This window comes from Electrona antarctica, assembly GCF_951216825.1.
Source record: "Electrona antarctica genome assembly, chromosome: 16".
In the NCBI taxonomy this organism is placed as follows: Eukaryota; Metazoa; Chordata; class Actinopteri; order Myctophiformes; family Myctophidae; genus Electrona; species Electrona antarctica.
The window spans coordinates 19,063,632-19,090,751 of record NC_136797.1 but is presented as its reverse complement, the minus strand read 5'-3'; the positions used below and the strand labels follow the sequence as shown (position 1 = coordinate 19,090,751).

Genomic DNA, 27,120 nt, shown 5'->3' with positions numbered 1-27,120 from the left:
TATGAGTCTTGTGAAAACGTTTAACAAAATGCCAATTTAGGAAGTAGCGTTAACCTTTTGGTGTTTAGAGCTCTTAAGTGGGAATGTTGTATGGAACATGTTGACCGTGAGTCACAAAAAAAGCTAAAAAACTTTACAAAATGTAAAAAATGTTGATATAAAAATATGTAAAACTGTACATAATGTAAAAAAAAAATACTGTGAATAGCTCTTTGTAGATAACGTATTTATTCATTTTTTTGTCAACTGTATGAAAAAAAAATCTTTTAAAAAAAAAGTTATTTTTAAACTGTTTCTCTGTCATTTGTTTTAACAATTTACTATCTGGAAGAGTTAATTTGGTGAATGCCTGGTTTGTGTGTTGGGGAAGACAGACAAGAACTCGCTATTTAGGCTAGCAAATCAACTGAACGGAAATGCCATATCAACATAATGCCACAAACAGCCTAATTCAGTCTACAACCAATGCCACAAAAGCCAGACCATTTAACATTTCATAAATGCATACACAAATAAGTTAACTCACACAAACACAGAATGTAAACGGTAAAATAAAACAAACATGGCCGCCATCAAGACTGTTTTCTTACCATTCTTCAACAACACATCTTTTTATGAGGGCGAGACACCAAGTTTGGCTGGAGAGGAACAAGCTTCACAAAGGGAGATGCGGAAGACCCACACCTGGTAGGTAAGCATCAGGAGTGACGATAAGGGTTGAATCCAGGAGCCCTTGTGCTGACAAAGGCCCTGATAGACGTCACATCTTATTATTTCATATTGGGGGTCCACATCGATGGCCTAAGATTTCCAAGCAGCTCCAAATCAGTATAACAGTCATTAACATTTGAGAAAAGTCTTATATTAGGGAGACGAAGGCACTGGAAAAATCCAACTGATGAAAAAAATAGAAATCAGGAAGTGCAGGTCAGTATTACAAATTGAAAAGTTTTGGAATTAGTGAAGAAGAAAAACGGTTAGTCACTTGTTCTTAGGTAATTTCTTTTCTCACTTCTCATTCAATGAGAAACATTTATCTCGCCACGGTTTTCTGAGGTCATTTCCAGTAATGCAGGAATATCACAGAATCCAAAAGATGTGGAAAATCTTCCCAAAAGAGGTGGTTAATTCCTATGTTCTGTTCTTACCATTTAAACGTCCTGTGGTGTCGTCCCAGGCTAGTATGTCATATCAACACCACCTTCACCTTTTGTAATTCCTCAATCATTCAGTGATGCCACAAAATAACTCAAAATCCCATGCGTGACTTCTTCTTCTTGGGTGTCTGTAACTGTGTTAGACTCATCCTAACCCCCTTGGCAGGTTGCAAAGAAAAAGATGGGAGAACAGAGGGCTGAGAGAATCCCATTTTGGCCATGGGTTCCTGGGGCATCGATGGGGGAATAGAGGGCTGCGAGAATCCCATTTTTGCCATGGGTTCCTGGGGCATCGATGGGGGAACAGAGGGCTCAGATAATCCCATTCTGGCCATGGGGTCCTGGGGCATCGATGGGGGAATAGAGGGCTCAGATAATCCCATTCTGGCCATGGGGTCCTGGGGCATCGATGGGGGAACAGAGGGCTCAGATAATCCCATTCTGGCCATGGGGTCCTGGGGTGTCGATGGGAGAACAGAGGGCTGAGAGAATCCCATCCTGGCCACCATGGGGTCCTGGGGTGTCGATGGGAGAACAGAGGGCTGAGAGAATCCCATCCTGGCCACCATGGGGTCCTGGGGCGTCGACAGCAGTGTGTTTTGGGAGTCAAGGGGAGAGGAGGACTGCAGGGCGGGAGTGGCGGAATGCTCGGGGGTCGTCAAATCGATGTTAGTAGCCGTAACATTATCCACAGTATCATTCTGTGGCTCTCTGGATTCCTCCTGGGTACAACAATTTAAAAAAAGAACATTAGCCCCATTTATACCTGGCAATACTACGCATCTCAAGTAGTGTCCACATATTATTTAGCCAGTTTATATTTACACATTTACGCAGTGCATTCTGGGTACACACCTGAACGCACTGCTATTGGATGTGTTTTCTACTCAAAATGTAGACGGAAGAAGGCAAGCCACATTAGGCACGTTTACATGTCACGTTCTAATCGGGTTAAAACAAGGTTTTAAATACACCCGATTTAAAATATCCATGTATACACCTAAATAAACCCGATCAAGTCCGACCCGATTTAAATTCTAATCGGGTGCAGAGGGGTGGTCTAGACTTTTTTTAAACCCGATCAAGAGGACATTTCTTCCATGTATACACCTTAACCCGATTAGAATCTGATGTTCTTTCTGCACATCAAATCGTCTGCAATTTCTGTTGCTTAACCTCCTTGTTTTTGGCAGTGCGATGAGGCGGTATTCCTCTCTCTCGTTCCCTCTCCCCCCTCTCTCTCTGCAAGCGCACGTGCGCGCACACACACACACGGCACTATTGCCGAAAATCTCCCATGCAAATAAAAAGTATAAATAAATAAAAGTGTTGCAGGCAGCCACTGAGATAATGGATGATGAGAATCACTCGTAGGCTACCTGAAGTTGCATGCGCTGCCCCCCCCCCCCCCCCCCCCTGCCTCTGTGATCGCAGATCTGTTTGGCTGAAGAAAGTTGATATCCAATACTATGCCTACATGCCATTATGGTTTAAACTTGAAGCCGTGCTGGTCAGTTTAGTGTGCTTCAAGTCGGACCAGCTCCGCTGCTTCAAGTCAGAGTTGGAACAGCTCCGCTGCAGCTACAGTAGCCTAATTGATTTGACCTAGTTTCACGTCTTTTGCTAGTGATGTAATCAATTCATAATTTGGAACCACCTGCGTAAAATTCCACATTAGCCTATTTGACATTTTAAATGGCGTGCATGCCATGTAGGCCTACTCTTAATATTTGTCATTGTATATAGATATTTAATATAATATTCTTTCCATTGCAACTATAGGGTAGGGTAAAATGTGAAAGCTGAATTAATAATAAATAGTATAAAGACGAGACGACTCAGACCATAAGGGTTATTAATTACTAGCCACAAAATAAGCTGGAAATCAATCAACTCCGACGTCTGAAGGCTCTACCATTCAGTAGCCTACCATTGCTAAACAGACACAGTCCAAGTAGGCTAGTTGCATTCTCGACAGAGATGAGAGAGGAGAGATGGAACCCAGCCAGCACGTCCACTTGGGTCCCATGTGGTTTCAATGCGGGATACATGGGTACAAGTGGGAATGGGCTTGAACTGGGAACATGTAGTTCCAACATGGTCTACATGTGGGCTAACTTGCATGGGTTGGAAGTGGGCAAGCCTATATAGGTCCCACGTGGTCTACACAAGGGCTAACTGGCATGGGTTGGAAGTAGGCAAGCCCATATTGGTCCAACATGGTCTACATGTGGGCTAACTTGCATGGGTTGGAAGTGGGCAAGCCCATGTAGTTCCAACATGGTCTACATGTGGGCTAACTGGCATGGGTTGGAAGTGGGCAAGCCCATCTACAAGTAGGGCTGTAGCCTGTAGGCCTACACAAACAGCAGCGTTGTAACAGTAGGCCTATAGAGCGTCGCAGTCCCGCCCCTACCATGGCCCAGGAAATTATTCTCCGTTCATTTTCCTCAGACATTTCAGAAAGTATTTATTTAAAGACGTTTACACCGCGGACAAAGCCAACTCGAGTCGTGACAAATCATGACAACACAATTTTTTGGGCCGAACAAATAATTAGAAAGAAGGCAGGTTACAACACCTTTTTTGTTGTTTTTCTTCTTTGTAATTATTTGTTTGGTCCAAAATATTGTTTGTGTTGTCATGAGTTGTCACGACTCGAGTTGGCTTTGTCCGCGGCGTAACCGTCTTTAAATAAATACTTTTTGAAATGTCTATGGAAAAAATGCATTGGGATTCATTTCCTGGGCCATGGTAGGGGGCGGGACTGCGACGCTCTATAGCCTATAGGTATTAGGTAGGCCTACCATTACAATCCCTTTGTTCTTCTGCTCATCTTCTCCACTCATTTCCCCCATCAGAAAAGTTGAAGTCAAACTGCTCTGCTGCTTCATTAACGAAACAAATCCAAATACATCCAGTGGCGGCCTTATATATGTTTCAATCGTTTCAATTGAAACGGGCCTCGAGCATCGGGGGCCTCCCGATTAACCCCCCCCCCCCCCCCCCCCCCAAAAACAGTTCAGTGTGTGTAAAGGCGGGAGGGAAGAATGGGTAAAAGTGGGAAAACACATGTGGTGACCCATTTTATAGTAATAATAGGCCTATTAATAATAATAGGGTTAGCTGTGTGTATAATAATGTATTATTGAGTGGTGCAGCCACTTAAGGAATGGCAATGTGTGTCCCTATGTCTGTCTGTATGTCTGTCTGTCCGTTTAGGGTACCAACAGGTGACAAAGTGGCGCTGTCGAGCTTCACACCGTGCACAGGTGCATGATGGGAAGTTGAGATTTTTTTAGTGGAGTGTACTCGTAGCCTACTGTACTGTACTGTACTATACTTTTACATAATAGGTAGTTAATCAACTAGTCGACTAGTAAACTAGGCAACTAGTCAACTAGTAAAAATGACTAGAAGTGAATGCCCTACAGTACAATGTAGTACAGTATGAGTACAGTATAGTACAAGTAAGTACAGTACGACTACAGTACAAGTGCATTACAGCACGAGTACAGTACAGTACAATGTAGTAGGCTACAGTACAAGTACGGTATCAGTACAGTACGTCATGAACGGGGCCTCCCGCGTGCACTCACTGCACTAGCAGCGCTGAGACACTGACAAAAATAATTATTAATTATTAAAATTATGACGTCATGAACGGGGCCTCCCAATCTCTAAAGCCGCCCCTGAGTACATCACCACTCTGTTCAGATGGGTCTGATTTCATTAGACAAACAGCAGCTAATCTGATTAAAAGTGGGCACATGTAAACACCTGATCGGATTGAACTTGCCCCATGTAAACACTTGATCCAAAACTTCAATCGGGTTTATTTTAATCAGATTGGAAGAAAGGTGTCCATGTAAACGCACCTATTGTGTTCCATACCAACTATCAAGTCGGTGGTTCTCAATGTCAGGTCCTTGGGGGGTTTCCAGAGGGTCCCCAGCTAAATGACTGATAGTTTAGGAACCGAATGGACATTTATAGGTCTGTAATAGTGATGCACCGAATATTCGGCCGCAGAAAATATTCGGCAGAAAATGGCTAAAAATGCATTTTCAGCCTATTCGGTTTCGGCCCGAATAGGCAGAAAATATATCACAGAATAGTGTATGCAATAATGCATTCAAAAGAGCTGAATAAATGTTTTATGGACCCATAATAGTGATTATTATTTAAGTTAAGTTTTGCCATAACCATTTATTTTGCCATAAATCAGGTGGCTTTAAGGTATGGCCATGACAGCAATGGTAGGAAAAAAGATAATCATATTCGGATATTCGGTATTCGGTTGTCGGCCAACTGTTTCCTATATTCGGTATTCGGTTTCGGCCAAGAATTTCCCTTTCGGTGCATCCCTAGTCTGTAACTTTAAAAGAACACTGAGGATGTTGTAGATTTGGGCTGTGGCCTAATGCAGTGGTGCCGCTGTGCGGGGACAAATGTTTTTTGTTTGAAGGGGGGGTGTCATGACATAGCAGGGCAGCTCATGTCTACAGCCAGCATACAAAGAACGATGAATTGTTAGTGTGTATTAGCTTGTCTGACACCTTGATGAGACTGAGAGAGCAGATGCAGTTACTGCACGTAGACTAGACTACAGCCAGAATGGTCATTGCAGCGAGATGCAAGCATGCAACGCCGGTCGGGGAAAATAAATAAATAAATAAATAGACAAGTCATCCCCCGATAGTGCAGGGACATTCAGACTCTTCTGACCCCCACTCCGGCACCTATGGCCTAATGCATACATGGGCAACTGGCGGCCCGGGGGCCACATGCGGCCCCCACCACCACTTAATGTGGCCCCCAGGTTATTATCAGAATACTGATTTTCCAAACATGCAAACATGACCTGCTTTAATTACTTAATATACGGTATGCAATTTAATGACTAGGATTAAAATGTCATTGTCTTTTTTTTATATGTCCAATGTATTTAGTTCATAAAGTTAACTTATGTTAAATGTATTTGAAATAAAATAAAAAAGGTTACTTTTCAGGATTCCAATTCAAAAAAGCAAAAAATAGCCGATCTACAAGCTCAAAGCGCGTCGCACTGCAACGCGTTTTGAGCTTGTAGATCGGCTATTTTTGCTATGACAGAAATATGCAAAGTGGCCCTCTGGAGTGAGTGTGGAAATATAATGGCCCTCTCTGTCGTCAAAGTTGCCCATCCCTCCTAATGCATATCAACCTGGGGTCTTTGAAGATGAAAAGGTGAAGAAGTCAGGAAGTCAATCCTGCTAGTTTAAATGGCAAGTTTAATCATCTTCTAATCAAGGTGTTTAATGAAGTGGTTAATTTTATTTGCAGTGTTATTTCCTTTCATGTAGTGTGTAAATCAGTAATTATCACATTCATGCATGCATGTGTATATGTATAGAACATGGTAAACGAGGTGATAGATAGGCTTCTGCTGATTGAATCGTATATTGCAGATTGATTGTGTATTAGCATTTAGCAATCAAACGTAGCCATGATTAGATGACATGAAAATAGAAACCATCACCTGGCACAGGCTGACAGTTGAGTATACAATGGCAATGAAGTAGGATAAGAATTTGTGTGTGTGCACGTTCCATCTTACCTGGGGTGGAGCCAAAGAGCCCAAATTATCCTCAGACTGTTCCACGGGCCGGTCAGGAGAGCGATTGTGGGTCCTTGCATCCAGCTGCTGTTGTTGACCTTGTTCTTCTTCTTCCTGCCTTCCTGCCATAGAAGCCAATGAGTTGGCAAGATGTGTTGCCAACGTACTGGACTGTGACATAAAGTCCTGCTGGGATATAAAGTCCTTCTCGGACAAGAACCCACCAATAGTGCTGTCAAGGTCAATGTCGTACCACCCGTCAACCCCGTGCGCAGAGGAGGACCAGCCGGAACTACTTGAGAAGCTCCCGGAAAATTCCGATGTACCGGAGGCTGCCCTCCTCCTCCTCTTCTCCTCCTTCTGCCTCTTTCTTTTACTCCTCAGCGAATCCATTTTCGCCTCCTTGTTCATTCCCAGGTGCTCTTGCCACCACTTGTTATACTCCTCCTCCCCCCCCTTCCAGGAGACGGTCAGACGCTCACTGAGATCATCCACCCACACATCGGGGTCCACAGGGTTGGGCAGGGGTACCTGCTCAGCAGTGCTGCCGTTAACCAAGACCGACCCCTTCGCCATGCACTCCCTCATGTCTTGCCTCAAGCTCGCCACGCGCTGCTCCTCGATGGCATCTCTGCTCTGGTTGTCGTGGAGGCGCTGAGGAAGCGGGAGTTTTCTGGTTGGGACCATGCGGTAGGTCTGGGGACATGTGTTCACGTGTTGCGCTTGCAGATGTTTGTTCACGGGTTGCGTTTGCAGCTTCCTTTTCACACGAGTCTTTATCGTCAGTTTCTGTAGCCACCGTATCCACGCAGCAAGGGCACCTTCGCTGAGTTGTACGGACACACTTGGAGGATCGGTACATTCAACATCAATGTGACTCAAACCATCTGTGTTTTCCCCCTCAGGGTGAACGGGAAGGACAGTTTCCTGTGTTCCGACATCAGTGTCTTTATCAGTCCATTGCGAATTTGGCAAAAGATTCTCGTCACAGTCGTCCTGTTCGTCACGTTCTTCATTGACGACCACCTCTAGGCCCAAGGTGGCCAGGATGCGGCGTCGAGGGCCTTCAATCTGTGAATCCTCAGAGGAAGACCCAGAAAATCTCCTCATCCCCCTCCCTTGTCTGCTGATGTCCATTGCAGGTGATGGTAACTGCGGGTGTTCCTGCTCTTGGGTTTCAGGCACAAAACTCTGAGACTGAGTTGGCCAAATTACATCCTCATCGCTAGACGTGTCCATTACCAATGGCTTCCCGTCCTGCAACAGCAGTGTTCTTTCTTTGACTGTTGGATTACTCTGAAATGCAGAGGTGTCTGTTTGAGCTGCTGGCTGTGGGTGTTGCTTTTGTGGAGACTTGTTTATTCCTTCTGACTGAGGCTGTACTAACTCTTCCTGCAATGTCCGTGCAATGTCGTTCTCCTGTTGTTGTTGTTCAAGGATTTGGTAGAAAATATCTCCCGCCTCGGTCAGCTGAAGAACCCAGATGCAATCCACACCGCCACCTCCACCACCATTCTTCTGGATACATGTCAGACCTAGCAATAGATAACCATTCTGGGTTAGTGTACATTACAACCAGAGGAAAAAGCAATGCACATCCATGGACCTGATCAGATGTCTTGTAAATACTTTACATCATGTATTATTAATGACAGCATTTATAAACAACAATAACCATGGAGAAACTATCCATACCTGCAGCAGGCTGCGATATTCTGGTGAGGGCTGCCTGCTGGCGATGAGGGATTCGAACAGGCAGATGTGTTAGACTGTCCCTGGGTCTGAGTAATGTCTGGGGAGCACCAACTCTAACACAGGCCTCAGCTCTGCCACCTGCATACACATACATTGTCATTTGTTTTATTGCGTTTTAATCCTCAGAATTTAGAGACAGAGAAAAGATCATATAGTCGTTCTCACATACACTCAAACATTAATATGTTTCCTATCAAAAATGTAAAACAAACTCATGCATTAAAGCAAAATAAAATCCTATTATGTGACACTGATTTGTGAAACAAATGGGTGTAAAAGGAGCCCTACCCACACTAGCATAGTTCCCTAAACTATTAACACAATATGTAAAATGATGTTTTAGTAATACTGTTCCTGTTTTACATAACTGGTCTGTCAACCAGGTTTTAGATTTTTTTTAGATCTATTGAATACCTGTTATGTCTGTGTGTTGGTTGAACCAATGAAAAGTAATAAAAGGCGCTTCGGAAAAAACCTCTTAACCATTGGACCCTCAAACTGTCTGCTAAAACAGCAAACTCAACCACCTCTCCCCCTCTCATGCAAGACAATATATAAAGTCACAACACCAACTTTGATGAGGCATCATTGCTTTGTTTTCAAAATACAAGGTTTTCTTCCGTTCCTGAAAAAAGTTTTTGTTCTTTTCGACAGCAGAGATAAGTTATATCAGAAAGAATAGGGGAGGGAGACGATTTATAGGTTAATGGTACACCTCAGGCAGCTTGAGGCCCTGGCGTGCCAAGAGGTTATTACTTGTTCTACTTCTCTCCTATGGAAGAGCTACAGTATAGGGCCCGACAGATGCCAGACATTTGGGTCAGATGACGATCACGATTTGGAGAGCCCGAAATGACAGATTAGAAGTTTCTATTTGAGAACTTAAAAGAACAATATCATATATACATATCTTAATTACATCAAATGCTCTGCTTGCGCAAGTAATACATAATTTATATGGGCCATTCTACAAATAAGTAAATATAAAATGCAGAACATGTCACATATTGTCATTATGTATGAGCTTAGATCTGGCAGACCTTGTAAAAAACAATTAAAAGATTTAAAAAAAAAATCATAATTGGCCAATAAATCGCCCACGTCACAAATATATTGGTCATATTACTTAATATACTTGAACTAGTACACTGTATTATATGCTCTGTGGCCAGTGGATTATGTAGCCCTGCTCAGCTAATCAGTCTATGGTACAAGGTCAGGTGTTCTGTTACTGATTGACTAAACTGTGGTCTCCAATGTTGAGGTCTACATGATGTTGTTGTTTTGAATGGAAAGCAGTCTGTTGTTTTACAATACAAATAAAGGCGACTTGACTTGATCCGACTAAACGGTAGAATGGTTATGCAATTTTGAAGGCCTTATTATTCACATTTGTATATTGTTTTCTTTCTTGCCATTTTATGCTATTGTTTATTATATTTTTATTTTATATTGTTTTGTATCTATTCCAAATCAGATTACTGACATTTCTATCTCGTATTGTAACTTGTAAAGCAATTTGTAATCCTAATTTTTACAAATTTTGACAGTTATAAATAAACAAAGTTTATTATGATGCTAATATCAGACATGGTGGTGCCAGCATCTCATAAATGTACCCTCTCCTGTTAATCTTCTAGTAGTAAAAAAGAAAATAATTTCACCTTTCATTTAGCCTTTATTAAAAAAAATATGAATTCAGGTGTGCCTTGATATCTTTTACTTTCCCTTCGTGCACGCACGCACGCACGCACGCACGCACGCACGCACGCACGCACGCACACGCACGCACGCACGCACACACCCCTACTCGACTCTTCACCACTCATTCTCCCCCCTAGCATTTCAAGCATGTAAAACATGTTTAAATACCATACTAACAATCCCAGGCAAGGAAAGAGCGACTGAACTCAGATCAGTTTCAGCGGTTATGTAACCGACTGGGAGTTGATCCAATGCTGCGATATATGTCAATGTGTCACGAATGTGTGAACAAGTTCTTCTCGCATGTCATTTTTGTCTGAGCAGTGTTGGGTGCACTGCACGGGGGACATAATGAGAATGTATAGGTGATATAACAAGGACATGCTGTGGATATATTGGGAAAGTGCTGGGGAGGTAGATGAGCTGTACTGGGATAGAATGGGACATTTGGGAACATAGTGGGGATATAAAGATGACTATGTCCCCCGTTAGTTAGTCAATCAATCCAATACATTTATTTCATCTCTCTCTCTCTCTCTCTCCATTAATTGCAAACGAAAATAATCTTAAATAAATGTCACTTCACAATATTCTAAATTGGGTTAAAGGACCACTTCACCACTTTTCAACCTATCTTCATATAATAGGTCCTCACAAATAATTTTTTTTACTCGGTCTGTGTCTCATAGGAGGGCTGTGGGCAGTTCAGAAACCGTCTTCCAGTGACATCATCGATGGGGAATACAAGCTAATAAAAACTGCAGGCTTTCTAGTCCTAAAAAGTTGCAATGCGAAAATGGAAGCCATCGTTCTCACGATAATGAAAATCTAAACATTTTTGTAAAAGAAAATCTTGTTTAAAAAATAATCTGCCTAATGATGATGTCACTGGAAGACGGTTTCTAAACTGCCCACAGCCCTCCTATGAGACACAGACTGAGTAGAAAAAAATCGTGCCATTTTATCATGATTATTAGTGAGGACCTATTATATGAAGATAGGTTGAAAAGTGGTGAAGTGGTCCTTTAAGAATGCAGTCGCACCCATTTCTGTGGTTCAGTCTGAGCTTAGTGACATTATGTCAATATGTGACTTTCAGATTTGCACGTTGAACAGCTAATTTAGGCCAGAAGAAGTCAGTCTAACTAGTTATAGCCAGGAGATGAACCACTTGAGCAAGCACCATGATATATAACTAAAATTCGTTCCTCCTCACTGCCTGCACCAATCTCTCACTCTCACTTTCCACACAGGCAATTACCATAATATTAGGTCTATTATAATTTATGCTATTTGGTATATAATATATATATTGTCACTGTCGGGTAGAAACCATGTATGTCAAAAAAAGAATAGAACATAGTGAAGATAGCCGACCTTGCTCGATGCAAAAGTAGGGCATTAATTTATATATACAGTCTATGGGTATATATATATATATCCATATATATATATGGATCTTTGCCTGGCAACGACGATATACTACTTATTTATTCTTAAGCTGCATTGTAGTTTCCGTGCATTTTCACACTTTCCAGACCTGCATAGGAAGTGTTTTTTTTATATATATTATATAAAAAGGGTTGGGGATTACATATTGAACATTAAAGGTCTCGCCAGCGAGTATTTCACATCGAAACTATTAATGCCTCTTTCATATACAGTTTGGTGCCTTTAATCACGGTATATGAGACTGAATCACTGAGTCACTGAATATGAGAACAGGGCGATGCCCCAAATAAACAAACGGAAAAACACACAACCGATGGTAGTTCTACACCCACGTGATTCCCATCCGCCTCTGTGAAAACGGTATTCATTAATTCACTAGGACACTGGCGTGGCAGATGGTAAACACATCTACAGTAACGTCATCTACCTGAATACTGGAGCAGGGTGAGGTCCTGCGAGGTCTGAGCACCCAGCACAACCTTGGTGGTGCTGCTGGCTCCTCCCAGCACACAGGAAGAGGAGGAGCCAGGGAGGACATGACCAAACACGGGCGGGTACTCCATCATGTGTTCCCACTTCAACATGGGCACGCCAGGGACACGCTCGTCCAGGATGTAAGCTGAGAACTAGAGAGAGAGACAGACAGACAGACAGAGAGAGAGAGAGAGTGGGGGTCAAGAAAGAAAGGTGAAAAAGTAGGGGAATGGAGAGAGAGGGAAGACAGAAGTGTGACGAAAAGGGTAAAAGAGTAGGAGAGTAAGGGGAGAGTGAACGCGGGAGGGAGGTATTCAGGGAGGGGACACAGGGAGAAGGAAAAGAAGAGGGGAAGAAGGTTAGGTTGAGAACAGATATATGAGAAGGAGAAAGGTGGTGGCAGAGAGAAGGTGGTGGCAAGTGTGTGTGTGTGTGTGTGTTTTTTTTTGATTGATTGAAAAATGTATTAACAGTTTGCAGAATTACAGTACATTTCAAGCACAAACTCAATACAAAGGCTGTTAACTGTGAGTGGACGACCCAATTAAGCATTACACTTGTTTACAACAGGGTCCACCATGTTCAATTCATCAAAACATTTAGAGACGTACAAAAGGACACTTCTATATAGACAAAGAACAGAACAGGAATTCATCATAATGGAGGTAAAAAGGGAAAAGAAACATATACAGTGAGGGGAAAGGGGGGGGGGGATTCAGATTTTACGGGGGCCAGTTTCGAATTGCAGCCGTTCGTAGGTTCCCTTTGAGAGCGGTTTTGAGTGTGTGTGTGTGTGTGTGTGTGTGTGTGTGACTGTGTGTACCTGTGTGGTAACGAGGTGATGGAAGCTATGCGTCTCTCTCAGGTATTTGGTGTTGATGACCCTCTCCCCACTCTTACAGTCTGGACCCTGACCCACACGGAACAGAGTGTGACTGGACATGGGGCTAGTCTGTAGGGAGGATGGAGGACAGACAGAGATAGAGAACATGAGCAGAGAAAGTGTTGGTTGTAGACCAGAAGCTACACTGATTGTTTTCATTTAAACCAACAAAAATGAACTAAATGAAATGAAAAAGAAACAAAATACATCTACCTCTAGTAGAGGTACATCTACATCTGCCTCTACTAGACAATACAAAGTATAACTAGACAGTTTTACAAAGCAGGAGACAAAGGGAGGACAGAAAACTGAGAAAAGTACTGAAATAACAACCCAGTTTACGTGCAATACTCTCTGTACATTTAAATTGTAATTTTTATCTGATTTCCAAAGCTGAAGTATGGTCTTAATGAGTTTTATTCGGGTGTGTAAAGACATTGGATTTCTTTTTTTTTGTTTTTCCTAATGTGCGCGCGTGCGTCTTTCTGTAACCTGTCTCATGTTCGTAATCACAGTAATTCTTTTTCTGCAATCCATTGTTTTGGATGGGTTATGACAGGGTTTCAGTGGTGAAGCCTAATAATAAAAATAAAGATACTTTTCCAGCCAATTGAAATTCTGTATCTGAAACTGTAATGGTAATTGCCCGATAATCGCCTCGATCGGTGATCTGCAATTCACCCTATCAGGAGAAACCGTCTTATACCATTTAAGTGGTATATATCAGATATATAGTATAATATGTGACAGGCTTAAATATTCTCCCCTTCCTCCCCACACACACAGGAACAGTTTTGACATGGGATTTGACATTTAATAATTTTGGAAATATTCCGACTTTCCCTTTACGCACAAGATCGGTAAAAACAATCTGTGATCGGGATTGGTCCCAAAAAACCTGATCGGAGCATCCCTATGTAATGGTTACTAAATGCCGGCTAACGGAAACACTGGAATTGAGGGAGCCGGGGTGTGTGTTGCTCATTCATGTTCCCATCCACATTTTTCCCGCTAATTGGGGGGGGTCGACCCGGGAACCTTCTGGCCACAAGTGCCCTCCTCTAGCCACAGCTGCCCCTCATGTTGCCTTACCCTGATGTCTGTGAGCTCCGCTCCCGTCCTGTCCGCGTACACCATCACTCTGGGGTGGCCCGAGAAATCACACCATCGCCACGGAGACTGGGCGTTGAAGTACAGGTTACTGTCCTCCTCTCTGACTTTCTGCATCCTGACGGGACAGAGAATCGTCTATTGATCACTTTGGGCAAGTTAGCCATGGTATAACGTCGCTGTCGGGTGCACGTTACTTTTCAGGAAATGGGGGGGGGGAATCCTTAAAAAATATATATTCTAATATAAATGTTGTCTTCTCAACATCTTGTCTCTCCATAGCAGAAGATCTGGTGATGATGCATATCACAATTTCTGTCAAAACTAACAGCACTCCACGTATTCACAATGGAGGAGAATAGATTTTAAAGCTGCACTGTGCAAGCTTTTTAAGCAAAGATGTAATGTATGCAAAATGTGGAAACTATAAAATGCAGCTTTTATTTGTCTTGTGAAATATTGCCATAAATACTGCTGTGAAGTTATTAGCCCTCCTCACCCTTTGCCGACAGTCCAGAGATGAGCTGCTCCACTGTTACTTGCTACCAGAACTTCACCCAGAACATGGGGACTGACAAAATAAACAACGGATAATTAACGGATATATTCATTCATAACAGAAATATTATGTCTTTGTGCACACTAATCAACTGATCTGTAAATCTGCCTTCAACAATCCATTGATTGATTAACCTTTCTATTAATCCATACTTCCATATATTTGACAGTGTTTAGTTCTATCAATCATAAAACAATCAATCTATTTATATATCTACCCATCAATCCACCTCTAAAGAGCCTCACAGTTCCGCCCCCTTTCAGAACGACGAGAGACCCAGAAGAGAATTTCCCATGCATTTTTCCCATAGACGTTTCAAAAACTATTTATTTAAAGACCTGTAAGCCTCAGACAAAGCCAACTGGGATCGTGACAAATCATGACAACAAACACATTTTTGGGGGCCGAACAAATAATTAGAAAGAAGAAAAAAAGGGCAGGGTATTTTTGTTGTTGTTTTTCTTCTTTGTAATCATTTGTTCGGCCCAAATATTGGCTTTGTCCGAGGCTTACAGATCTTTAAATAAATACTTTTTGAAACATCTTTGGGAAAAATGCATGGGAAATTATCTTCTGGGTCCCTCGTCATTCTGAAAGGGGGCGGGACTGCGACGCTCTATACAGTCCAACCAGTCCTACCTGACGTTGATACAGGAAGCAGGCTCTCTGGTCTCGACCACCTGCAGTAGACGTGGTGTCATTGTCTCGTCCAGTCTCCAGACCCCACACAGGTAGTCTGACCGCACACCAACACAACCTGCACCCAAACCAGGCATGCCGTTATTTCAACCAGGGCAGCAACCGGACGTGGGTAGTGAAGCCGAAAACCGCACTCAAGTGCAAGCATTGTTACTTTAGAATAATAACACTTAAGTAGAAGTAAAAAGTAGTGATCCAAAGAATTACTTGAGCAAGAGTAACAAAGTATTTAGTGAAAAAACTAGTAACCTAGTACTGAGTAACCTCATTTATTGTTTCAATAATCAAAATCACAACACCAGGGCTAGTTGCCAACAGACCCCATTTGTATAATCATTATAGGCTAGTAAGGCTTCATCACATTCATTTCTAAACATGTAATGAATGTGATTGTGTTTGAATGTTTCACTATTTAACTTTTACAGTAAGTTGGCCAGGATGTACAGTATTTGAATGAACCTTCTTCTGAGCTGCTCGAGTATGGCAAAAAGCATAATTATGAGGATTTTAGTCTAGTCAATATGGAGATCACAATTACTCATGGACTATGGAAACATCATGCATTTAAAAAAATAAAAAATAAAATGTGGCCATCTTTCCAAAACAAAATGTGATACATGAAACCAAAGAGAGACCAAGCGGATGTGCCAATTCAACATGAGTGTGTTTACAGTTAAACTCACATTGATTGAGCAGGGAGGCAGAGGAGATCTGCCTGATGGGTCCTTTGAGTTGAAAACAGAGTGGTTTGTTGCTTGTTGTGTCCAGATGGGCAGGCTTCCCTTCCTGGACCTCCACCACCACCTTGTGGAACTCTGTGGTACTGCGTCAAGGATTGTGCAAACTTGCCATTCAGTAGTGAATGAATACAATAAGTGACACTAATATGACAACACATTAGTTTGTCTACTACTCTACTTGTTGCATGAGTATTGTTTTGTAAGCTTTCATCATTTCTAACCACTTCTTAAGCCCTATTCAAAAACCCATCTACAAGCTAACAACGCGGCATATATTTAGGTGTAACTGACATGAAAATGTTTTGAGAACCACTGCATTTTAACACATACTGTATGAGGAGCGGCTCTAGGAGCCAAGAAATCCAGATATAAAACGTAACATGTATCAGTTTGTGGCTTCGTTAAATGTAAAAATGAATCAAAGGATACTGAGCAGGCTGAAGGCTTCTTTCCCGGGGTAGAGGAGACAGCCATGTTGGGAGCCTTCTGTGCTGCCCTGTGTGAAGGGGACGTACGCTAGGGCGCCCCCTATGGTTTGCTCATTCAACTGCAGTTTCTCCCTGTGCTGATTGAGCTCCTCTTCGACCAGGCTGGCCAGCAGATTGACGGGGACGTCAGGGATGACATCGTACAGCAAGTTGCCGTAGGCGGTCAGAGAGCGGTTAAAGCAACTGTACTCGCATCTGGAAGGACAGAGGTGGAGGGACGACATGGGGTTGACAAATACATTTAAATGTATAAATACAAATACATTAAAAATACAGAAATAGAAATGTTCTCTCACAAAGTTGAGCTATAAAAGCAGTGGTTCCCAACCTTTTCCGGCTCAGGGCCCTTTTCGAAGATCTCAAAAGAGTTTGCAGACCTTAACATGTTAACCCTTTCAGCGCAGTGAAAAATTAGGATCTAATTCACGCCAGCATTTGAGCTCTTATTTTGAAAAGCCGCCATTTCCGCTTCACTAGCAGTAGGCCTAAGTTAGGAATTTACACGGAGCTAGGCCGGCCTTGTTTACAATGTGAATCCAGACCGGAGCTCTGCAGAGCTCCAGATCGTCAGATCTGTGACGTCAAAGAAACGCTGTTTTGACCAAAATGCCATCTGGGACAAGGAATAGGAGATACAGGCGATTGAAAGAAATGGATAGAATGGATTGCTATGGCGACGACGATCTAAGATGGGCGATCCAGTGCTGTGCTAACAACACAGCTAGCTAACCGGCTAACGTGAGTAGCATTATGGCTCGAGCAATCGAACGCGCTATAAAAGCTCAATTGCCGAAGGCCGTCGGCAATGGCGTTAAGCGTCAGTATCAAAATTAGGCTTCAATTGACTTTAATCGTCGGCAATGGTGCGGAGGGTGTTAAGAGCATATGTATTTTGATGATCGATCAATATAACTAACGTAGTATCCTTTTAAGATGCCATCTAATTGGAACCACAACGAATACTCCATTTTCAAGGTTTTAAAGAAAAACGTTTTTCATTAAATGAATGTTCAAATCATTCAAATCTTATATCCTCAGGGCCCAAAGGGTGGGAATCGATGATATATACAAACTGTTACACAATTGATAATGCAATGACCTCTGTATTCATCATTAGTGGTTTCACTAGACATGTCAGCTGGCCCCCGCCATGACCGAAGATCTGTTCATGGCACACTATTTCATTCATAATGGCATTCATTCTATCCAAATATTATAATAATGCTGATTACGTCTTATATGGCAGTCTGTCCATGAAACGCCTGGTCCTCCACATGCTTGATGCATTTTTTGCATCATATCTTGCTTCATTTTTTGCATGATCTTGTGTGTCCTTAAACTGAAAAGAGACGTATAGAAATGTTCAGGTCACGTCACACTCCAGAATGACGTCGCTCATTGCACTCGGTATCATTAATACAGCAGTGGTTCCCAAACGTTTTAGCTCAAGACCCAAACGAGAAATTAAACATTTGCCCATGACCCAAACTAAACTAGTGTAAATATTTTCACTACTTCTTAAACGTTCCTTTTATTTATTTATGGAATTCTTTATTTATTTATTTATGAGAACATAGTTTTGATTGTTTTTAATTGATGAAAAGTTGAAATGTGCGTGCACTATCCTTCCAACCATAGGCCAACAACACATTACTAACTGTTGAGATGCATTGCTGATCTTGCAGACTAGCTAGAGGTTGTGATATACTCAGTTTGTCCCATCAGCACCCTGTGAGATCATAAATGGACGCTTGAACTCCCATGAATGCTAGTGGGTCCCATATTCTGGGACGAACATTCAGCCAAAATAGCAGATTTATGTATTTTTGTAGATTGGCCATTTCTTTCAGAGGTGAAAAAATAAGCCAGGTATAGAGCCCTGGGGGACACGGTCATATGTTAACAGTAACACTGAGGATTTTAGTGTGTAGTAACTCAACACTGCAGTCAGCTGTTTTCTGTTAGGCCCGCTGGCCAACATGAATGTAGTCTAGTATGTTTCTATTTCTAATGCTGGACTCCAGCTATTTCTGGTCAATAGACTTTGTTGCTGTCTGGCAAAAAAATTAACCCGGTCGGGGATTGGGATTCAAAATGGTGGCACATTGTACAGAATTACAGTTTTACAGATTCCACTGCCTTTTTATTGCTCTTTTGCCATTTGTATTCCCTTTGAACTTGTATCCGTGTCTGTCTCCAATATCACACACACACACACACACACACACACACACACACACACACACACACACACACACACACACACACACACACACACACACACACACACACACACACACACACACACACACACACACACACACACACACACACACACACACAGTATAGGGTTTATCATCTGTACAGCAGCTATTGCATTTTGTATTGCAATTTCTATTTTGATTTTAAATCTGAATATTTATATTTTATTTCAATTTTATCCAAACCTTTGAGGAAGATCAAAGTACTGTACAAACAGTGCAATATTGCTTCCAGCTGTATTACATTAGCATGCGACAAAAACACCCTTGAATATTCAGGGCTGACACCAAGGTCTCAGAGGGACTTGCCCATCGGCCAAGTACAGCCTAGGTCATGTTCTACTTGCCCAAAGGTCATGCCTATTTGCGCATTTCCCTTTTTTCTTGAGACTTATTCGCATTTTGAGGTGTTTCCATCCAGGAGATTTTGCGCAAGAGCCTTAATGTTCCAAAAAAACGGCTTTATGGAAACACACCTAGGGCAGTATTATGCGTGTCTTAAGTACCAGGTCTTATTACTTAACTTAATACCTGGAGGCGTGATCAATGCCATTTGGCTATTCTGAGTGGCCAAACAGCATCGACCACGCCTCCAGGTCTTAAGTTAAGTCATAAGACCTGGTACTTAAGACACGCATAATACTGCCCCTAGTGTCTTGTCTTGCCTGCAGCGTTCAAATGCATGTCTGCAGTGCACCCAGGTCAAATGCATGTCTGCAGTGCACCCAGGTCAAATGCATGTCTGCAGTGCACCCAGGTCAAATGCATGTCAGCAGTGCACCCAGGTCAAATGCATGTCTGCAGTGCACCCAGGTCAAATGCATGTCTGTAGTGCACCCAGGTCAAATGCATGTCTGTAGTGCACCCAGGTCAAATGCATGTCTGCAGTGCACCCAGGTCAAATGCATGTCTGCAGTGCACCCAGGTCAAATGCATGTCTGCAGTGCACCCAGGTCAAATGCATGTCAGCAGTGCACCCAGGTCAAATGCATGTCTGCAGTGCACCCAGGTCAAATGCATGTCAGCAGTGCACCCAGGTCAAATGCATGTCTGCAGTGCACCCAGGTCAAATGCATGTCTGCAGTGCACCCAGGTCAAATGCATGTCTGCAGTGCACCCAGGTCAAATGCATGTCAGCAGTGCGCCCAGGTCAAATGCATGTCTGCACTGCACCCAGGTCAAATGCATGTCTGTAGTGCACCCAGGTCAAATGCATGTCTGTAGTGCACCCAGGTCAAATGCATGTCTGCAGTGCACCCAGGTCAAATGCATGTCTGCAATGCACCCAGGTCAAATGCATGTCTGCAGTGCACCCATGTCAAATGCATGTCTGAAGTGCACCCATGTCAAATGCATGTCTGCAGTGCACCCAGGTCAAATGCATGTCTGCAGTGCAGTGCACCCAGGTCAAATGCATGTCAGCAGTGCACCCATGTCAAATGCATGTCTGCAGTGCACCCATGTCAAATGCATGTCTGCAGTGCACCCAGGTCAAATGCATGTCTGCAGTGCAGTGCACCCAGGTCAAATGCATGTCAGCAGTGCACCCATGTCAAATGCATGTCTGAAGTGCACCCATGTCAAATGCATGTCTGCAGTGCACCCATGTCAAATGCATGTCTGCAGTGCAGTGCACCCAGGTCAAATGCATGTCAGCAGTGCACCCATGTCAAATGCATGTCAGCAGTGCACCCAGATCAAATGCATGTCAGCAGTGCACCCATGTCAAATGCATGTCTGCAGTGCACCCAGGTCAAATGCATGTCTGCAGTGCACCCAGGTCAAATGCATGTCAGCAGTGCAGTGCACCCAGGTCAAATGCATGTCAGCAGTGCACCCATGTCAAATGCATGTCTGCAGTGCACCCAGGTCAAATGCATGTCTGCAGTGCAGTGCACCCAGGTCAAAGGCATGTCAGCAGTGCACCCATGTCAAATGCATGTCAGCAGTGCACCCATGTCAAATGCATGTCAGCAGTGCACCCAGGTCAAAGGCATGTCAGCAGTGCACCCATGTCAAATGCATGTCAGCAGTGCACCCAGGTCAAATGCATGTCTGCAGTGCACCCAGGTCAAATGCATGTCTGCAGTGCAGTGGACCCAGGTCAAATGCATGTCTGCAGTGCAGTGCACCCAGGTCAAATGCATGTCAGAACTGCAGTGCACCCATGTCAAATGCATGTCAGCAGTGCAGTGCACCCAGGTTAAATGCATGTCAGAACTGCAGTGCAGTGCACCCAGGTCAAATGCATGTCTGCAGTGCAGTGCACCCAGGTCAAATGCATGTTTGTTAGCAGTCCATTGCGCCCAATTCCGAGTGCATACGATTAACTTGAATAAGCAAAGCACCTTCAAACACAAAGGCAATGTTGCATGTACTACAACCAATGGTTGACTACTGACTAATCTATGTGTACACAATGTGTGCCTACTGACCTGACGACTACAGTACAGATTGAGACATAAGAGATGTAAGCTAAACTAACCTATAGTCCTATAGTCAATTTATAGTCCTATAGTCAATACTCAACTACACAAATACTATTTTGCCCACCACCGCAGAAGTTGTGGGTTCGAATCCACCGTGGTGCATGCGGCTTTGTTCTATGCAAACACAATTGGCCCGTGTTCGGGGAGGGTGATTATAGTAACTGCATGTAATCCTACGACCTACGGACTGGGGCGGCACCTGTCAGCCGGAGGCTCTACATTCTCCCAGTGGGGGCTCCTCACTGGCAGGTGTCAGTAGGATACAACAGCAGTGACAACACTGTGTGTGGGGAGTAAAGAATTAGCATAACAAGCATTAACAAAATAATATATAAATGTTGTTGCCGTTTCTCACCTCATTTCTATTGTCATGGAAGAAGAAGTGCTCTCCCAACAATTCGTTCGTCGAGTAAAAAGCATCCTCATAGTTTTCCATGTAAAAGTTCTGCATCTAGAAAAGCATGTAATGATAAACGTCAGGTCAAGTCAGAAAGTGCCCCACAGAACATCGGGTAGGTTGACACACAAAATCTCTGATTTCAAATTACTGTTCACAATGTGAGTAATGTGTGTATACCATAGGTATATATACAATAGAAACCCATTTGTTCAAAACCCTTTTGCCCTAACCCAGATGAAAGTCTTTTGTCGTGTCTCACTTAGGCCTGTTTAAATGCAGAGTGCTGATGATGCTTTTTCTGATGGAATGCAGCCAGTTGATTTTGTAGGGCATTGTACCCTCATACCCTGCATGTCAACAAGCATTTATATCTTCTGATCTGACCAGCAACAGAAATAGCTGCTCATACTGTGTGTACAGCACCAGAGCAGATACATGATGACTACCAATACAGGGCAGGTCACGGACTGCAACTTTTGCAGAGCAGCGCTGCTATGCAGAGCCCCTAATAAATAAGAAACTTGGCTACTAGTTTAACAGCTTCTTCCTTACATCATAGAAGCATAGTAGCTTTGCCTGTAGAATTAGGACATAATATGGTTGTATTGTAATGGATGGACAATGGATTAAATGCATAACAATGTAGGTTTCCTGCCCTGGTCTGTGTGTTCCTTTCACAAGGAATGAATGAATGAATGAATGAATGAATGAATGAACTCACATGGTGTATGAAGTCCATGTCTTCTGGGGAAAGTGAAGGGCATGTCAAACCTATGAGAGAGGGCAGTCATGCAATAAGACAAAGCCATAAAGTGCTTCTGGCCTCTATGAAGATAACAATATTGCCACAAAAATATACATATATAATATCGGGTTAAGTGGTTAATCAGACTAATCAATTGTCAATTATGATTTTTTTTTGTATTTTGTTGTATGGATTTGTTGATATATAAGGAATATAAACAATATACACATGCATATATTTAACAAAACTCTGCTCCTCTGTCAGTGTTAATCAATTAACCTACATGAGCAAGATTAGTAAGTGGGTTATTGGTTTTAAATGTCGATTATGACACAGAATATATTATAATAGGAAAATATCATATTTTCTGTTAATTGCCCAGCCCTATATCATAGCCCACATCTATCACAGTAATCACACCAGAGAATACAATATATTGACAACCACTAGATTGCAGTGAGTGAGGACTCTTATCAATAGTAGTTTACAAATAAATATACTGGGGCTAACAGTAACAAACCTTTAATACCGGTTTTAGGAGACAGAAGAGGCACTGGCACAGGCTCTGTTGGGAGCCATGTTTCTCCTCTGAACCGATGGCTGGTTGTAAATGTCCAGTCAGCAAGTTGACTGGACCCATCCTGCAAGGACAAGGGAAACCCCTGAAATACTGAAAATACAGAGTCAGACACAGAGCCTGTTTTGCTTTAATAGTATCACACAGACCTAAATAATAAATATTGCATACCGACATGAATTGAGGGCACGGGATGTATTAAATTCATGTTTATCGCAATGTGGCAAAATGATAGGTCCTTTACAAGCAGTCCAGAAGAAAAAAACACATTGATATTTGTTATACACATGGTTGTAACAATGTCTCCACTGGACCTGTATCACATTTGTAGTATTCATTTGTAAGGGATTTGATTGATCGATTCAATCCTTATCAATCAATAAGGAGAACACAAAAAGTTGTTTTCAATTCATTATGGTCCTGTGTATTAAATACATCAAGAACACATCATATATACTAGTAGTAGCAATGAAAACACATGTATACAGAAAACAGTTTGGGGGGCATTTCTGGTAACTTTATACAGGGACCAGTTACAAATTGCAGATAGTTTTGTAGGAGGGTAGGAGTCACAAGTTGACTTTATTGCAGTAGTTTGACAGGCCCATTGCAAGTTTCTGAACTGTCATCTGCTGCTATGGACCAGAGCTAGGACAGAGCTAGGACCCCTGTAGCCCAAGATTTAGACTCTCGTAGAGTTTTTTTCCGATTCTGACGATAGAGAGAGAGAAAAACTCTACGAGAGTCTAAATCTTGGGCTAGGACCCCTGCAGGACCCTTGTTTACCTTTTTGGACGTCCCAAATAGGGGACCCGCAGCGGATCCGAGTGTAATGCTTAATTGGGTCGTCAACAGTCTTTGTATTGAGTTTGTGCTTGAAATGTACTTTAATTCTGCAAACTGTTAATAAATATTTCAATCAATCAATGCTATGTTATTGTTATCTAGTGGTGGCTGCCGCTCTGTGTGTGCGTTACTGCATTGTACCTGAGTCTGAGTGGGGACCCCAACAGCGTGGTCGTATCGTCCCCATCCATTCGCGGTGTGCTTGAAAACTCCATTCGGCGGCCCGGAGTTGAAATACGTGGGGAAAAGTTGATGCGGGAATTTAGAATCCATCTGATAAGGTACGTGGTCCGCCCCGGGCCGGGGATGTGATGTATCCAAAATGACTTTTTTGAATTACGGCGACATTTACATCTTCTTGTGTTCTTGACTTCTTCTAGTCAGGAGTCAGGACATGTCACAACGTGTCCTGCTTCACATGACAGCCTGCCATGAACACGTTTCTCATACATACTAGTTCGACTTTGACACACTTGGTTATGGCCCCAAAAAAATGTAAGAGTACAAAATAAAAGGTCCAATAATCTTGGTGTATGTGTCCCGAAGTTGCAGACAGTATTCCTTTTAAATGTTTTGGTAAATCCTTGTTGCGTCTCTCACTCATTGATGAAAACACGTGTGGACAAAACATGCAGCAGCCACGGCCGGAAGTACAGCGTCGTGACGTGTGCTGCAGCTGGTTTACAATTACAACACACGAAGAAGAAATATGGGAACAGCGCCTCCTGTGGCCACTCTGGATAAAAGCAGGCATACAATTACTGATCTGTACTGGTTGTCAGTTAAAGTGGGTTCCCCGGACCGGGCAGAGCAGAGTGCAGACCCCAAGGGCCAGGGTCCTTGAAGGGGTTCCAGTGGGTGGTGCCCAGCAAAATGAAGAACAGTTCCCCATTAAAAAATTCCGGCTCTTTGAAAATAGCTGATTTGGAAAGATTGGAAAGATTGATATGGAAATGTTTGAGAATCACTCAATTAAATTCATCCATCTATCTTCAACCGCTTATCCGTAGTCGGGTTGCGGGGGCAACAGCTCCACCAGAGAGCTCCAGATTTCCCTCTCCAGAGCAACATTAGTAACTTCCTCCTGGGGGATTCAGAGGCGTTCCAAGGCCAGTGAGTCGATATAATCCCTATCTGCGCCTTGGTCTGCCCCGGGGTCTCCTCCCAGTGGGACGCACCTCCCTAAGGAGACGCTCGAGAGGCATTCTAACCAGATGCCCGAACTGGCGAAGAAGCAGTGACTCTACTTTCTTGCGTGACTGAACTACTCACCCTATCTCTAAGGGAGATGCCAGGCACCCGTCGGAGAAAACTCATTTCGGCCGCTTGTATTTGCGACCTTATTCTTTCGGTCATGACCCACACTTCACCATCGGTAGACAGAGAGCTTTGCCTTCTGGCTCAGCTCTCTTTTTGTCACAACAGTACGGTACAGCGACTGCAATACCGCCCCTGCTGCTCTGATTCTCCGGCTGATCTCCTTCTCCGTCCTCCCCTCACTCGTGAACAAGACCCTGAGATACTTAAACTCCTTCACCTGGCGTAATGTCTCATTCCCTACTTGGACTGCACAATCCTTCGGTTTCCTGCTGAGAACCATGGCCTCAGATTTGGAGATGCTGATCCTCATCCCAGCCCTTTATTGGCATGAGAAAACATACGTTTACATTGCCAAAGCAAACACGAAACAAAATAAACATAGATAAAGACTAGTAGTATTCATTCAAGTAAAATAGAATAAAATAAAACAAGCTGTGTCACATTGCATTAGAAAACTATCTTGCCAAAATCAGAATGATTGTGCATTTTCTGTTTGCTGAAAATGTCATGGTTTTGCTGTCATTGGTATAAATAGCAACAATATGCAAGTGTATATGGTAGCGAGCAGATATGACAGTTTTTGTTTTCATTGCCATTGGTCATGTTTGAAACTCTCTTTATGTAATTGTGATCTGTGGGGAATATACGTGTCTCCTATGTCTTGGTACAGACAATATGAGGGCATATTGTTGTGTATATCTCATCTCCTTTGGTTTGATCCACTGTACTTGGATCTCCAGGGCCTGTGCTAACAGTGCACGTAACACTAGATGTCAGCAATGCTCTATCTATTGCACCTTAGGACCAGCAGTAGCACAGGCAACTGACTTGATTCAGTCTGTTTAAAATGAAAATGTGTGTGTGTGTGTGTGTGTGTGTGTGTGTGTGTGTGTGTGTGTGTGTGTGTGTGTGTGTGTGTGTGTGTGTGTGTGTGTGTGTGTGTGTGTGTGTGTGTGTGTGTGTGTGTGTGTGTGTGTGTGTGTGTGTATTTATGCTATTATACACATGCACATATCTCACATTTTGTTAACACATCCCACTGGTAATGTGTTGGCATGGTTTAAGGTACCTGTATATGTATATCACTACTCAGTTGACATTGCTCAACTCACCTCTAGTTCATGTTAGCACATCATTGCTGATGACCAACTGCAGTTGCACATTAAGTAAATTGCTAAACATAGCTACAGATTGCAGAGGGAATTAGGGCAAGCTTTTGTAGACCCTGTCTTTTCTTTTTTTGAGAATGTGATAAAATACACTTGGGAAAGAACTATGGGACATCAAATGCATGTGTGCAGGATTTGAATGCGTAATTCTTTTTTGAAGGTATATTCTCTCAAGAAACAAGAAAAACAATGAAACGCAGGCAGACTGATGATAGGATGCCTATTGGTGCATGCAATGTCTCGTTCTTTTGAGAACGTGTATATGGAAATCGTCAAAAACACAGAGGAAAGAAACACGGGACGGCAAACACACGATGCAGCATTTGAATCCATAATACTATTTAGAAGATCTTGCTTCTCTCAAGAAACAAGGAAGCCATGATGAAACCCTGACAGGCTGACATGATATGCCTCGGTGAGGAGGGATGCCTCATCAAGAACGGCATCGATATCGTTGACAGATGACGGAAATACATGTTTGATTTTTATTTGGGGCAAATCTTCTTCTCAAGAGCTCACCTTTGGATGAACTCCCTGAAGTGAAGGAAAGAGGAAGAAGTGAGAGAGAGAGAGAGATCCAGAGAGAGAGGGGTAAAGCCGATCAAGGAAGATGAGGAGGAGGCTTTACTCAGTGGGAATATAACTTCATTGTTCTTCCTCCTACAAGCATACATGCACACGCGCACACACGCG

At 42.9% G+C, this 27,120-nt stretch overlaps 1 protein-coding gene across 4 annotated transcripts; it reads right to left on the bottom strand.

Annotated features, from left to right (window-relative positions):
• Nucleotides 1–425: 425 nt before the first annotated feature.
• On the bottom strand, nucleotides 426–24,593 carry taf1c (TATA-box binding protein associated factor, RNA polymerase I subunit C). Of its 4 annotated transcripts, none has more exons than XR_013791942.1 (16): nucleotides 24,080–24,593; nucleotides 23,036–23,156; nucleotides 22,492–22,541; nucleotides 21,726–21,821; nucleotides 17,853–17,959; nucleotides 16,562–16,815; nucleotides 16,076–16,207; nucleotides 15,333–15,450; nucleotides 14,634–14,705; nucleotides 14,117–14,252; nucleotides 12,965–13,093; nucleotides 12,095–12,293; nucleotides 8,452–8,589; nucleotides 6,757–8,291; nucleotides 1,149–1,879; nucleotides 426–895 (listed from the first exon to the last, which is right to left on the bottom strand). XR_013791942.1 is itself a non-coding variant. In XM_079524651.1 (16 exons), exons 2-16 carry the CDS (start codon nucleotides 23,267–23,269, stop codon nucleotides 1,250–1,252), a joined length of 3,723 nt encoding a protein of 1,240 aa, XP_079380777.1. In that variant the 5' UTR covers nucleotides 23,270–23,330; nucleotides 24,080–24,125; the 3' UTR covers nucleotides 426–1,249. The 4 variants fall into 4 exon arrangements, 3 of the variants coding, with proteins under 3 accessions (XP_079380777.1, XP_079380775.1, XP_079380776.1); XM_079524651.1 differs by adding an exon at nucleotides 23,264–23,330 and having other exon boundaries at nucleotides 426–1,879; nucleotides 24,080–24,125; XM_079524649.1 differs by having other exon boundaries at nucleotides 426–1,879.
• Nucleotides 24,594–27,120: the final 2,527 nt, after the last annotated feature.